Source organism: Nuphar pumila, chromosome 11 (assembly GCF_984573655.1).
Source record: "Nuphar pumila chromosome 11, dmNupPumi1.hap1.1, whole genome shotgun sequence".
NCBI lineage: Eukaryota > Viridiplantae > Streptophyta > Magnoliopsida > Nymphaeales > Nymphaeaceae > Nuphar > Nuphar pumila.
In genome coordinates this window covers 35,567,646-35,581,819 of record NC_143259.1, presented here as the reverse complement: position 1 = coordinate 35,581,819, position 14,174 = coordinate 35,567,646, and the positions used below count along the sequence as shown (strand labels likewise).

The window sequence follows — 14,174 nt, the reverse complement described above, 5'->3', positions numbered from 1 at the left end:
CATATTTATCAATGTTATTGCGAGCCAATCTGGCGAATCTACAACTCTTTTTTACTACAGTAGGCGTACACGCTGGCTGCAATTCTCATGAAATCAATCAGTGAGGTTCTTTATCATACAAAGGTAATGAAAAATTAGAACCACCTGATCTTTCATCTTTGAAAGAAAGGCAGTCATGATTAAGTGCAGCACCAACTTTGGTGGGACCAAGAACATTGGTCACACTCAATTCCACTCAAAACATCAATGCCTGGCTTGCACCATCACGACCAAAACTTTGCAAACACAGTTATTCTAAGAGGGGCAAAAACCCCAATAAATTCAGAATTTTTGTTCTCCTCCTCAGAACTTGAGAAAATATTACAATATAAGAAAATATATAACATATAAAATAGAAGGCACATTGATGCTGCAATCATGCAGCACCGCTGCAGCCACTGACAGCAACCCATCTCAACATTTCTCGAGATGAAGACCATGCCCATCTCGAGAAATGCCAAGATGGGTGGCCGTGTGGGCAATGCATGATGCAGCGTCACGACATATCATGTGAATACTATAAAAAAAGAGTATAATGAAATATAAAAGTTTTGCAAAAACTTCTAATATCGTGATTAAATGACATCTTGAATATAGGTGATATTTTGAAAATATATAACAGGTTTTCTGGTATTTAATCAGCTTTTGAAAGTGTCGAGATACAATCACGAAGTTTTCCGGAACATCTCTGATAATTGTGTCCATGCAGGAAGAAAACAGCAAAACTAGTGCAAAGGCACTCTTTTAGCACAAGCTTGTGTAGTATGTGGGGATCTTAGGCAGGGAGGAGCGGCTTCACGAATGCAGGAAGGTGCACATGGTTCTCTTTTAGCACAAGCTTGTGCCTCACTAAAGTGGGAATCACTTGCAACCTTATCCCCCCACTTTCTCTTTATGTGGCAACCACCAGATTCACAATAATTGAAGTGAAAAATAAAAGGCACCATTGTATCTGATTCCCCATAGAAATAAAAGAAAAACACATGATGTAGATGTATATGCTTTATAAAGTGCTCCAGTGATGCAGTCACCATTCAACCAAAGCCCATGAAGGATCACGCCAAAGAGAACCACTAAACACGGACCAACTTGGTCCTTGCCTGCATAATCCTGAATCAAGTGCTAATGCAATCAAGCTGTTTGTAGCTAACACCATTGTTTTGAAAACCACATAAGTTGCTCGCTGAGTAGTTGGACAAACTTGGCCAGAGGAGACAATTTTTTGTCGACACGGCATTTGGTTGCGACAAACAATGGGCTCATTTGATGGAAAGCAAAGTTCCACCAAACAGACTAAGCACTCATGACTTGGCCTCATTAGTGAGACTAACTCGGAAACTCATACAACTCTCCTGATTGATTGAGACCCAACTTTAATCAGCACTTGCCCAGAAACTCAGCCTCTCTTCTGAGACCATCAACACAGGCCTCAAACGCATGCTTATTGCTAATTTCTTCTCCAATATTTGATCTGCACGACTAAGTCAAAACAGGGTAAAAAGCAACAGAATCTACTAGCAAAACGGCTACAAACACTTGATATTGCACCATAATAAAGTCGACATCAACAGAATCACAAAAAGTTACACGGATTATTATATTTACCCAAGTCACTCTAAGAATCTTAGCATCAATAAGAAGAAAAGCATCTTCAACCTCCCTTTGGCTGTCATCACTCTTCAGCCTGTGTTCATACAATCATGGTGAAACCTGCTCCATTTATTGCTGTGAATATCATCCTCATTGCTTTCTCCATCAGAGGTACGTTACTCCTATCGAATGTTAGACGTGATTCCCTAATGCTGTTGTGAATCTGCATATGAAGAAGTTACCAAACCATTTTCTGGTAGACTTAGCGACCACCAGTTGGTGACAATACCATCCATAGCTCTCTCGTCTATCGATAGTGGATCATATGCAAACTGCAGTAACAAAACACACCAACTTTGAGTTTTGAATAACAAAATTCTGACTTTTTAAGATAACAAAAGACAAGCACTCTATGTTGCATAAGCACGCCTTCTCCCATATCTCATTCCCCAATAAACAATGGATTACTACATGATAAAAACAACCCCATATCTACAGATGTGTTCATGCAAAATAGCACATACTAGGAATTTACCCATGAACAAATGCAGGTAAACCCACTATGACAAATTGAAATAATTATATGATTTGACTAGGATGTAGAATGAATAAACATGACAGTTGAAAAGTCTAACTAAACAAGTAAATAAAAATGATGAAACTATGATAATGTTGAGCAAAATTCATCAAAGTCCAAAAAGATAACATCAAATTCAAGACATTTTCCTTAGATAAAGCCCTCTGTACGGGTCAGACTAGTTCCGATCCCATAGATCAAATCTCGAGCTTTCATCAGTCTAAACACAGGTACATAAACAAGATGTCTTAAACCATTAACTTCATCAAAAGGCCTCAACATAAGTCATGTTCAATATCAAATATATTATATCCTTTCTCTTTCCAAAATGGTAGCACTAAGACAGCTTACCTGATAATGACCTGCTTCCGGAATTGAGGTTCATGCTTGGGAAAATTGCAGGAAGCCAGAACCTTGCATAGGTAAGGGGCACACCCAGTTCACAGTTTCAGAAATTAATACCTGTTAGGGCAGGTTTCCTTGCAAAAGGAATCACATGCCCCCTCAACAGAAATCACAGCTCAGGAAACATGCTTCCCTTCTAAGTTTTACTTTAGAGCTTTTGAATGCAATAATTTACTATATCGTAGTATAATTTAGTATTTCCTTATTTTTTGAGTGTAAAAAATTCAATTTTACGCACGGTTGCTTTCATCAATTCTCAAAGCAATACTTTCCTTATCTCAGATGATGGCTTCTTAAATGCTTCTTCTTCACTTATTCCAAAAGCATTCTTAAGCTTTTGCTTTCATATATTTCTTTCCCACTTTTTGAGATCCTGCATGTCCAAAGTTTACCTCTTAAATGGCTTTCTGCACTGCAGCTACCAGAAAAACAAGTACCATGATCACTCACAAAGTTACAAAACGCTATTTCAAGCACCTGATGGATACTACCAATAATTTCTCTCAATCAAACAGCTTGAACGTAAGGCTAAGAACACATTAATACTGCCATCTTTCAAGTGGAAAATGATTCAGATAAGTGCAGTTGTGAATATCATTGCACCTGCATTTGGTGTCGTCATCGGTTTCAAATAAGGCTCTGTTGGGAGGGCAGGTGAGGGGGTAGTTGGGAAGTTGGAAAAATGCAAGGTCTCTAATTCTTGAAATTGCAAACATCTCCAACTAGAGGAGGCACATTCCAGATGTACCTGTTGCTTCACACGCACACGCACACAGATATATATATATATATATATATATATAGTGCCGATTGTAACTCCTGCTAAAGGTCATTATTTTGCTTTCTGCATTTCTTGTGTATCTAAACGACAGCTTTGGCATTCATACCTACTACCAAACCTTCACGGGCGCACACACACACTACAATCAATTGTACAATCTAGTCAAGATCTCATGATGCAAGTTGTTTTGACTCAATGTGACATCACAAATGTGTCCAGCATGGTTGAGTTGTTAGGAATCAGCCATTGAATTTTTTTTAGCGAAAAATATGTTTTTACAAGTCACGAAAATTTGAAGCTTTTATGTTCATTGATTTTTGGATCACCTAAAAAATCCATTCATACATCAGAAATCAGTGAATCCAATGTCAAACCTCACAAAACAGAGCATAAAGACCATCTTTAAGGTTAAATTTACCAAAAAATTATGTCACATAGGTGTGGGTGTGGATACGGGTGTGAATGCGGCGACTTTAAAAAAACTTGGGTGCGGGGAGGGTATATATATATATATATATAATTTTTAACAACTTTAAGTTAACACTGTGTATGTGTGTGCATTTATTTATTTATATATATAATAAAGGTAAAATTGGATTTGTTTAGCGTTAACTGAATCTACTTTTGGACAAAAATACACCCCAGTGTGGTTGACTTCACCTGACACAAAGGAAGCCATGTTCAAGTGTCACACCCGCATGGGTGCGGGTGCGGCGATGTGTTAGAAGAGTCCGTGTTACATAGCCCAAAAAAAAAAAGGTTTCTCTAAGCTGTTTATACATAGAAATGATTGTAGCAAAACTTTTCCATATATATTGTGGATTGTGTGCACCTATTCCCATCTAGTAGAGACCATAATTTTTACATTCTTTGAGTTTTTTTTTGTCGATTAAACCCTACACATGTGATCTACATAGATTATTTAGTAGAACATGAGATTTGGACCAGGTGACAGTGATGTGCATGCACATTTTCAAGGACTTCAAAAATCAGTGACCCCATAATATACCAAAATTTATTGCCTCGAAAATTCATGCTTTTACATCCAAAACAATAATCCAAGATCCCTAGAAAACAGACTATAACTAAATAATGTATATTTTCCAACTACATTAAAGTAGGTGCAGCTCATGCAAACTGTTGTTTCTGTGTGTGTGCATACATATATGCTATGTCACATAGATGCAGGTATGAATACGGGTGCGGGTGCGGGTGTGGGTGCGGGTGTGGGTGCGGGTGTGGGTGCGGGTGCAGGGATGCAGCAATTTATAAAACTAGGGTGCAGGGATGATATATATATATATAGATATATATAATTTTTAACAGTTTTAGCACTAATGAAATAAAAACAATTATCTTATGTCACACATGTGCGGGCCAACACTGTGCCAAGGTGTGTGTATCGTCTAGTAGCAGTTTGGGTCCAATCAGCTGCCCAGATTTGAATTCTCAACTCTATTAGGGATGCAGCCATAGACCTGGACCATGTCTCATTTAGTCTAATCAGACCTGTGCCCAGACCCAGTCGAATCAGACCTGGGCTTAAACCCAGATATGAACTAGTTGAATCAGACCTGGTTCTGGACCCAAGTCTGATATACTCTGAATCACACCTGGGTCTGTCTAGACCCAGGTCTGATTCATATTTAATGAGACCTGGGTCTAAACAGTTTTCAATTAGTTTAATCAGACTTGGGCATTTGCCCAGGTCAGATTCAGGTCAAACAAACCCAACACCTGGCCGGCCAGGTGTTAAGATAGTTCACAAAACGAGAGAGAGAGAGAGAGAGAGGCAGCACGATGGCATCAGTGGTGGAGTGGTGAGGCATTGGTGGCAGTCTATGTCACAAGGATTTGGCTAACCAGGTGACGCACCCGCGTCGACGCGATGCGGGTGCAGGTGCACGTGCGCGTGAGGGTGCGGAACCTGGTGCGGTCAACCCGATATGTAAAAAAAAAACCATTGAGGGAGGCTCGCTTGAAGAAGATGAAGAAAAAGACAACAAGGAAAGAGAGAGGCGAGAGGGAGCTCATATGAAAGGGGGCCGGAGGTCGCATCGCTGGCACAGGAAGGACCGACGTAGGGTGGCTGGAAATCCAAGGTTCGCCGGACATGGGGCTCGTCGGACGTGGGGCTTGCCAGTGTCTGGTGGCCGAAAAACGAACGGGAGAAGGTGAGCGAGGAGAGAGAGTGAGCAACGTGGGGAGGGTTTCTCGAATAGAAACCCTACCCTGCGTGCTTATTTAAAGCACACAGCTTATGTTTTATCAGGTTTGGATCCGGGACGGATCCAAATCCGACCCAGATCCGATTTTTTTTCACATGGCCGCACCCATGTTTTTTTAAAGTGCCGCATCACCGCACCCGCACCCATGTGACATAGGTGGCAGTGAGGAGGAGGAGCAGCGAAAGGTAGGAGGGGTGGCGTGATCATGCCCTAACAACTCCCCCCCCCCCACCCCCCGAATTTCTTTTTTTTTGACCAAAATGGACTCAATCAAAGTTGACCGAGTCCATTTTGGACAAAGATAACCTTGGGTGCAGGTTGACTGCACCCAAGGTTTATTGACCACACCTTGTTGCACCGGGTGTCACACCCGCACCAGCACCGGCGTCACGTCGCGTCGATGCGAGTGTGGCGGCCTCTTTGGCGAGTCCGTGTGACATAGCATATATGCTTTATTTTATAGTAGAAAGTCATGGCTGCAGGTATGATTTAGTTGATCCAATCATTTTGATGTGTCATGGTTTATTTAGCAATAAGCATGCTTTGAATGTAATTGTTTTGATGTAAATTTTATTTATGTTTATGGTGATTTTTTGGTGCAATGTGAGTTGTTGACCTTTAGATCCATCTAAAACGCTTCTATACACATCAATGTTACAAAGACACGTGGACATGAGGACACATGACACAAGTTCAATTTTTTTTTTTGCAAAATAGGACACGAGATCTTAGAATTTTTTTTATTAATAAAAACTATTTTTGATAATTTTGATGTTAAAAAATGCATTTTATTAAAATAAGATTCTAAAATTTTAAAAGTAAAATAATATTAAAAATATTGTTTGTATGTGTTGGTGTCTGTATCCACGTGTCTGCTCATATCACGAGGGACACGCCACCAAAATGGTTTCTCCATGACATAGATACACATCAAAGCCTTTTGATCTAATGTGTGCTCTACCTGAAGACTGGAGATCACATTCAAATCCATAAGATATTTAATGAAAACATCTTACAATCAATACTTCCAAGCACTGAAGTAAATGTCACACACACACACACACTATATATATATATATATATATATATATATATATATATATATATATATATATATATATATATATATATATATATATATATATATCATAGTCACCTATATCATTCAAGGTATTATCTCGGCGAGGATATTTCCCGCAAAGATTTTCAAAAGCGGAAAAATCTCAAAAAAAACTCGAGAGTTTAAAAAATTGAAAAAAAAATATAAATAACAACAAAAAAGCTAAGAGAATAATAATTTCTGCATTATTTTTCTTCCAAAAATATAAAGAAACATGTTTGAAAGGTTTTAAAATATAAAAGAAACATAAAATAGGAAATGCAAACTTAAAAAAAAGAGTTTTTCCAAAAAATATTGTGATATTATCGGGATAATATCGTGATATTTTGTCTTCTGGAGATATTTTGAAAATATATATTTTCAAAATATCATATCGCCAATATTGGTGACAGTGTATATATATATATATAGAGAGAGAGAGAGAGAAATGGAAACCTACCAGAAAATGTACCAACCCTACCCACTAAGAATTTTTTTGGTGTTTTTTCGAAATCCCGACCTTAGAGATGTGTTCAGCACGATTGATTTACTAGAATTTGACACTTGGGTGATGCATTTTGGATGAAAAAAATGGTATTTGAAGCCTCAAAATTTTATGAAAATTATAAACCGTTGATTTTTTAACCTTATAAAAACCTATCCATGAATCAGAACCAAATGATCCAAGTGTCAATTTCTAGTAAATCAATCATGTTGAACACATCTGTAAGGTTAGAATTTTGAAAAAACACTGAAAATTGGCAGTCTCAAGCTAAGTCACACGGACTCGGCTATAAGGTCGACGCACAGGCGTCGACACGTCCCGACACGGGTGCGAACACTGGTGCGGCTTCGGACACGGGGCGAACACGGTCAACCAAGTGTCAGACTCGGTCAATGTACCAGGGCCAATGCCGTCCACATTTTGGACTCGGTCAACTTTGATCGAGTTTATTTTTGTCCATTTTTTAGGGCAAAAGGCGTATAAAAACTAAAAAAAAATTGATCTTATATATATATATATAGCCGAATCTTATTATTGTTATATATATATAGTTGTGTCCCCTAATGGGCACAACTTTGACCGAGTCTTATTATTGTTATATATATATATATTTTTAAAATATATATACATATATATAGCCGTGTCCCCGTGTCCAAAATTGCTCCGCACTCGTACCCATACCCGCACCCATGTGACATAGGTCTCAAGCCATATGGTAGGGATGCAGTCGGGTAGCTTCCCACTACCTGAGAAATATATATATATATATACATATACATATATATATATATATATACATATACATATATATATATATATATATATATATATATATATATATATATATATATATATATATGTGTGTGTGTGTGGGGGGGGGGGGGGGGGGTAAAGATGAAAGAGGGGCATTGGTAGGCAAAAATAAATTTATTTTAGAAACATCTTAAGAATGACACACAGTTATTGTGGGTGTAGATGCTTTCTTCAAAATTGCCTAAAAAAATTCCATAATAACCCCTACCAGGCTACCATAGACAAGAGAGAGAGAGAGAAATCCCTGATTTAAAGGGATTAAAAATATGGGATAATTGTATGGCTCATGAAACCATGTTTTTTCATAAAAAAAACATGACCCAAGAGCTGGTTCCTAGCATTTGGACTTTGTTGAGTCCATTTATGAGGTCCGATTGGGTCGATTGACCTGTACATATGATTTCTAGCTCATTCGTACAGTTGGAAAGTGTTGACTTAATCACACCCCACAAACATGTTCAGCATGATCTGTTTGCTAAGGATCACACATTGGATCATATTTTAGAATGTCAAAAAAAGATTCTTTGAATCCTGAATTTTTGGTACATTGCATGCTGTTGATTTTTTAAACCCTTAAAAACCTGCACACATAAATCACAATTTTCTTGATCCAAAAACTATTTTCTACTAAACAAACCATGTAGATCATATCTATAGGGTCAGATCCACAAGAAACAACAACAACAACTACGCCTTCATCCCAAAACAATTGGGGTCGGCGATATGAACCAAAAAAGAAAATCATTCTGGGTCTTCTGCATGAAACCTTCTCCTCCAATCATTTCTATCCAATGCCATGTTCTCGGTGAGGTTCAAAGCATTCATATCCTTTCCTATCATCTCCATCCAAGCCTTCTTAGGCCTAACTCGACCTCTTTTAACTAATATATTTTTTCATTTCTCCATCCTTCTAACTGGAGCATCATTAGTCCTTCGCCGAATATGTCCAAACCACCGTAAACGATTCTCTCTCATCTTATTTTCAATGGATGCAACGCCTACCTTCTTACGTATCTCCTCGTTTTGAATCTTATCTTTTATTGTATTTCCACACATCCATCTAAACATACGCATCTCAGCTACACTCATTTATAGTGTTTCCAACTAGATACTATGGAATTATGTACAGTTGATTATATATATATATATATATATGTATATATATATATATATATATATGTATATATATATATGTATATATATATATATATTTCCTACTGTCAACAGTATGAATGATCTAGTAGGAAAATCATAGATGCAAGTTGTATCCACTCAATCTGACCTTATAGATGAGTTCAACAAGTTTTATTTGCCAAGGAACAAACCTTGTATCATATTTTCTCAATGTAAAAATATGATCTTTTTGTTGTTGAATTTTTGACACTTTGTGGGCCATTGATTTTTGAAGCCCTCAGAAAATGTGTTTATATGTTGCAAATACATGATCTGAGACCTATTTCTACTAGACAAACTATGTAGATCACAAATAGATCCACAAAAAAATGTAAAAAAGCTGAAAAAAATGTTCTCTACTAGATTGTATGTACAAACAACTGTAGCAATATATATATATATATAAAAGGTTAATATTATGCCATTGATTTTTCAAGGCTAACAAAATCATGCCTACATATCATAAACTGACAATCCAAAAGCCAACCCCCACTAACAAAACTATAGACCACATTTGTAGGGTTAATTTTAATGAAAAAACAACCAAAAAAGAAGAAAATAACTTATTTAGATGTCATGGAAACCTGACCATATATATATATATATATATATGACCTTTTCACAAATTAGAAAAGAGATGGAAAATTGATGTATTGCAATAGCATTGAAAAATTCTCCTAGGATATCTGGTTATATGGAAGCCTCAGTTAATTTTATTTTTTCAAATGTTTCAAAATTAATTCTTTGAGATCCTTAGATCCATCTTGGTCTGAGTAGAAGTTATCCTAATGCTAAACCCATAGATTTTCTAATAAAGGCATGCAAAGATTCCAACATCAATAGAAAAGAAAAGCTTAAATCTATTTGTTTTCATGTCACTTTTTTACTCTTGCAGTAGATGTAGAAGGAACGGGTATTGGCGTCAATTATGGTACTGTTGCAGATAACTTACCTGCACCTTCTCAAGTTGCTCGGTTTCTACAGCAAAGCACAATTATTGATCGGGTTAAGCTCTTTGGCTCTGACCAGAATATCTTGCAAGCATTTGCTCACACCAACATTGCCATCACTGTAGGCATTCCCAATGATGACGTTCCCAAACTGGCCTCACTGGTCTATGCTCAACAATGGGTGGAGACCAACGTTCTGCCTTATACCCCTGACACTAGCATCATCCGCATCATGGTAGGCAATGAAATTCTATCATCAAGTGATGATATGATCATTTCTTCCCTCTTGCCTTCCATGCAAAATCTCCATGCTGCTCTTGTTGATGCCTCACTAGAGCAAATTGAAGTATCCACGCCTCACTCTCTGGGCATTCTCTCCGTATCAAACCCACCATCAGAAGGAAAATTCAGACAGGAATTTGAGGGATCCATTCTCAAGCCACTATTGAATTTCTTGAGGGCCACTAATGCACCATTCATGATAAACCCTTATCCCTATTTTGGCTACACTCCAGAAACCTTAAACTATGCACTATTTGAGCCAAACCCAGGAGTAATTGACAGACAGACTAATATGGCCTACACCAATATGCTTGATGGGCAGTTAGATGCCGTTTTCTCAGCTATGAAATCACTTGGTTTCGAGGACATCGATATTGTCATTGCTGAAACAGGCTGGCCCTCACTTGGTAATCCTGGACAGCTAGGTGTCGATGTGGCCAGTGCTACGGCATATAATGGAAACCTTATTAGACATGTAACTTCAGGTATTGGAACACCATTGATGCCCGGAAGAACTTTCGACACATACATCTTTTCACTCTTCAATGAGAATCTTAAGCCAGGGCCAATTACAGAGAGAAATTTTGGGCTCTTTCAGCCAGATCTTACGCCTGTATATGACATTGGAATCCTAAGATCATCGGTGAGTAATATACCAGGATCTCTCTCTCTCTCTCTCTCTCTCTCTCTCTCTCTCTCTCTCTCACACACACACACACACACACACACAAGTTAGCTGCTAGAAAATAACATTATAGGTTTCATATGATAAATCTATAAGCGAATAAATTTTTAAAACATAATTCTTTGCACTCATTCGTAGCAAATTAGCATGTGAAACAAAATCATCCGCTTTCACATCAGCAATTCATTGCATACTTCAGCCTTTTATCTTCATTTGCAAAGAGCCTAAATGCATGTCTTATCTCCCATTTTGCTTTGTAGGCAGCACAATAACACACATGAACATGCACACAGAGTAATATGCATTTATACTCTCTCTCTCTCTCTCTCTCTCTCTCTCTCTCTCTCTCTCTCTATATATATATATATATATATATATATATATATATATATATATATATATATGGATCGATGAGTAGGCATATGAAGCAAGAGGTGAAGCTAAAGATATTATACCTGCTGAGTTCAAGCATCTATGCAACACCCTTTATGCAGGCCAAGGGAGGAGCAACTAATGCAACAGCAGCAGCACCTACAGACCAAGAACCTTCCACAGCAAGACAATGGTGTGTGCCAAAATCAACGGCAGATTCTACAGTGCTGCAAAGAAACATTGATTTCATATGCAGCCAAGGTTTGGATTGCCAACCAATCCAGCCCGGAGGTTCTTGCTACCTACCAAACACCATACAAGCTCATGCAGCATATGCTATGAATGCATACTATCAATCCTATGGACATGAAGTTTATGACTGTGACTTTGGCCAGACTGGAGTTATTGCCACGATCGATCCAAGTAAGCTACACCTGACAGAAGAAATTCTCTACCATCCCGAGCTTTCCAACTTTTGCATAAGATTCTGTTTTTCTCATCGTATACTTTTGACATTCCGGTTCAGGCTATGGAGATTGCACATACAAATCTTCAAGTTCTTCAGGGGAAGAAACCTAAAAATCCAAATCTATGTAGCATGCAGAACTGGGATTAGATGAAGATGCGGCATCAGATAATCATGTAATGCTATTTAGCAATAATCTAAGTTTTGGCTACAGTACAGCCGGAATGGCCTTCAACCTTGAGAGCTGAAGCCACAAATGGTTAACATCTGAAGTAAAACCTGGAATAAACGTTAAGCATAAGTAAGAAAGCATATATTGCAAAAAGATAGAAGCTACGATTGCTCTCTTGGTTTCCTTTAGTTTAAGTGTACTGAACAAGTATAATATTCTCAGTATGTACCCAGATTTTTCCCTTGAGAAAGCTTCGCTGAAAACGTTTGAAATGGTATCCACTCTGAAAGCTACCTAAGCAAATGTCTCAACTCTCAAGTTTTGTTCTCAATCGTCAGATTCACCCACTTTTCCAGAAAAGTGGGATAGGCTGGGACATTGCAATTTGCTCCACTTCAAATATGCCCATTTCTGGATAAGTGCGCACATTCAAACAGTCAGTTATCCAAAATAGCTGGATAACTTTGGGCGCTATATTGTTTCTACATATACAGTTTCCCGATTTGTGGCATTTTTCTTGATATGCACCCAAGAACGTATTACCAATAAAATTTGGATAATTTCGGATACTCTGCTATTTCCATCAATGCAATTTCCCGAACAGTCCCAACGGCACCCATTTATCTAGAAAATATAGGCAACATCAGATATTCCATTCTTCCCACAAACCCAATTTCACAATTTGTCTCATTTATTCAGAAGATAAAGTTAAACAAACAGAAACAATGGCATGGGAGTATGAAAACAACCAATCCACAAAACATGATAATTCTTGATAGGACGCAATGCAATTACTTACCCTCAAAGGATTGGTGGGGTCCAAAGGGGTGGTGCGGCGCCGATGTATCAACGCACCAGGTCGACGAGGGTCTTCCTCCGGGGGAACCTGGGGGGGAGCCTGAGGTTCATGGCGTCCTCAATCTGGATCGGCAGGTGCGTGGCGACGAAGACGATGCCGCCCTTCTCCCGGTGCTCGGCGATCATGATCTCGAGCAGCCTGACACCGTCGTCGTCGAGGGCGACGGAGGGCTCATCCATGAGCCAGATGGGGCGGTCGATGGCGAGCATGCGGGCGAGCTGGAGGCGCTTGCGTTGGCCCATGGAGAGGAGGCGGGACTTCTCAGAGACGAGGCGGCCGAGGCCCATGAACTCGAGGGCGGGCAGGGAGCGGCCATGCTTGCCCTCGAGCACCTCGAACCACTGGACGTTGTCGAGGACGGACTGGTCGTCCTTGACGGCATCCTTGAGGGAGAGCCAGTTGAGCTGCAGGCGCCACTGAGCGGCCACGCCCGGCGAGGTCACGTCGTGGCCGTTCCACAGGATGCGACCCGCCGACGGCCGAGAGAACCCCGCCAGCATGCGCAGGAATGTGGACTTTCCCGCCCCGTTGCTGCCCGTCAGCACCAGCGCACCGCCGTCGTGCACCGAAACATTGATGTCGCGGAGAACCACCTGGGCGTTGCGCATGCACGAGACGTTGTGCAGCGCCACCCTGGGCCTGGGGAAGGGAGGAGGCATTACTCTCTCTCTCTCTCTCTCTCTCGGGACGAAGTGTCTGCTTCAGACCGAGTACAGATACATCCCTCTTACTGGAATGGGACCACGTCTAATCTGGGTCCGCTTAGACATCAACCAAATCCAAGTTGAACAAAATATGAATAATCCAACCAAGCTGAAGGCCCAGGTTCGAATCTTCTGCCACATGGGGCTTAAGAGATATCTGGTAGGGGTCTGCCTAACCCCAGCTTGCCTAACCACCAAGGCATGCCTCGATCTGAGTCACTACCGAAAATATATTTGAGTTTTTTTTCTTCTTTTTCTTGAATCTCACCATGCGGATGTCATCTACATCTTGGCTTTATTGAAACCGGCCTCTCGATCGGTCGATTACGACGCATAAGCAGGATCCATGAAGTTTAAGGCTTGAAAATCCACGGGTCAGAATTCTCATAAATATTCGAGCATCTAAAAGATCTTATTTTTTTCATAAAAAAATGCACGACCCATTCAATTCCTAGCAAACGGACCGTGCCAAAC

The 14,174-nt window shown here is 39.5% G+C and overlaps 2 protein-coding genes across 2 annotated transcripts; one reads left to right on the top strand and one right to left on the bottom strand.

Annotated features, from left to right (window-relative positions):
• Window positions 1-1,554: 1,554 nt before the first annotated feature.
• ABCI1 (non-intrinsic ABC protein 10) lies at window positions 1,555-13,823 on the bottom strand. Its single transcript, XM_089980881.1, has 2 exons — window positions 12,937-13,823; window positions 1,555-1,961 (listed from the first exon to the last, which is right to left on the bottom strand). The coding sequence occupies exon 1, from the start codon at window positions 13,653-13,655 to the stop codon at window positions 12,984-12,986; it is 672 nt and encodes a 223-aa protein (XP_089837007.1). The 5' UTR covers window positions 13,656-13,823; the 3' UTR covers window positions 1,555-1,961; window positions 12,937-12,983.
• On the top strand, window positions 1,719-12,387 carry LOC149822256 (glucan endo-1,3-beta-glucosidase-like). Its single transcript, XM_089980880.1, has 4 exons — window positions 1,719-1,800; window positions 10,106-11,085; window positions 11,622-11,922; window positions 12,026-12,387. The coding sequence occupies exons 1-4, from the start codon at window positions 1,740-1,742 to the stop codon at window positions 12,076-12,078; spliced, it is 1,395 nt and encodes a 464-aa protein (XP_089837006.1). The 5' UTR covers window positions 1,719-1,739; the 3' UTR covers window positions 12,079-12,387.
• Window positions 13,824-14,174: the final 351 nt, after the last annotated feature.

What these genes read in the sequence shown, in the direction of transcription:
- LOC149822256 (XM_089980880.1), top strand. Translation starts at nt 1,740, where the DNA reads ATGGTGAAACCTGCTCCATTTATTGCTGTGAATATCATCCTCATTGCT. An exon ending in CATTGCTTTCTCCATCAGAG is followed by an intron (nt 1,801 to 10,105) that starts GTACGTTACTCC and finishes TTACTCTTGCAG; the next exon opens with TAGATGTAGAAGGAACGGGT. An exon ending in TTGGAATCCTAAGATCATCG is followed by an intron (nt 11,086 to 11,621) that starts GTGAGTAATATA and finishes CCCTTTATGCAG; the next exon opens with GCCAAGGGAGGAGCAACTAA.
- ABCI1 (XM_089980881.1), bottom strand. Translation starts at nt 13,655, where the DNA reads ATGCCTCCTCCCTTCCCCAGGCCCAGGGTGGCGCTGCACAACGTCTCG.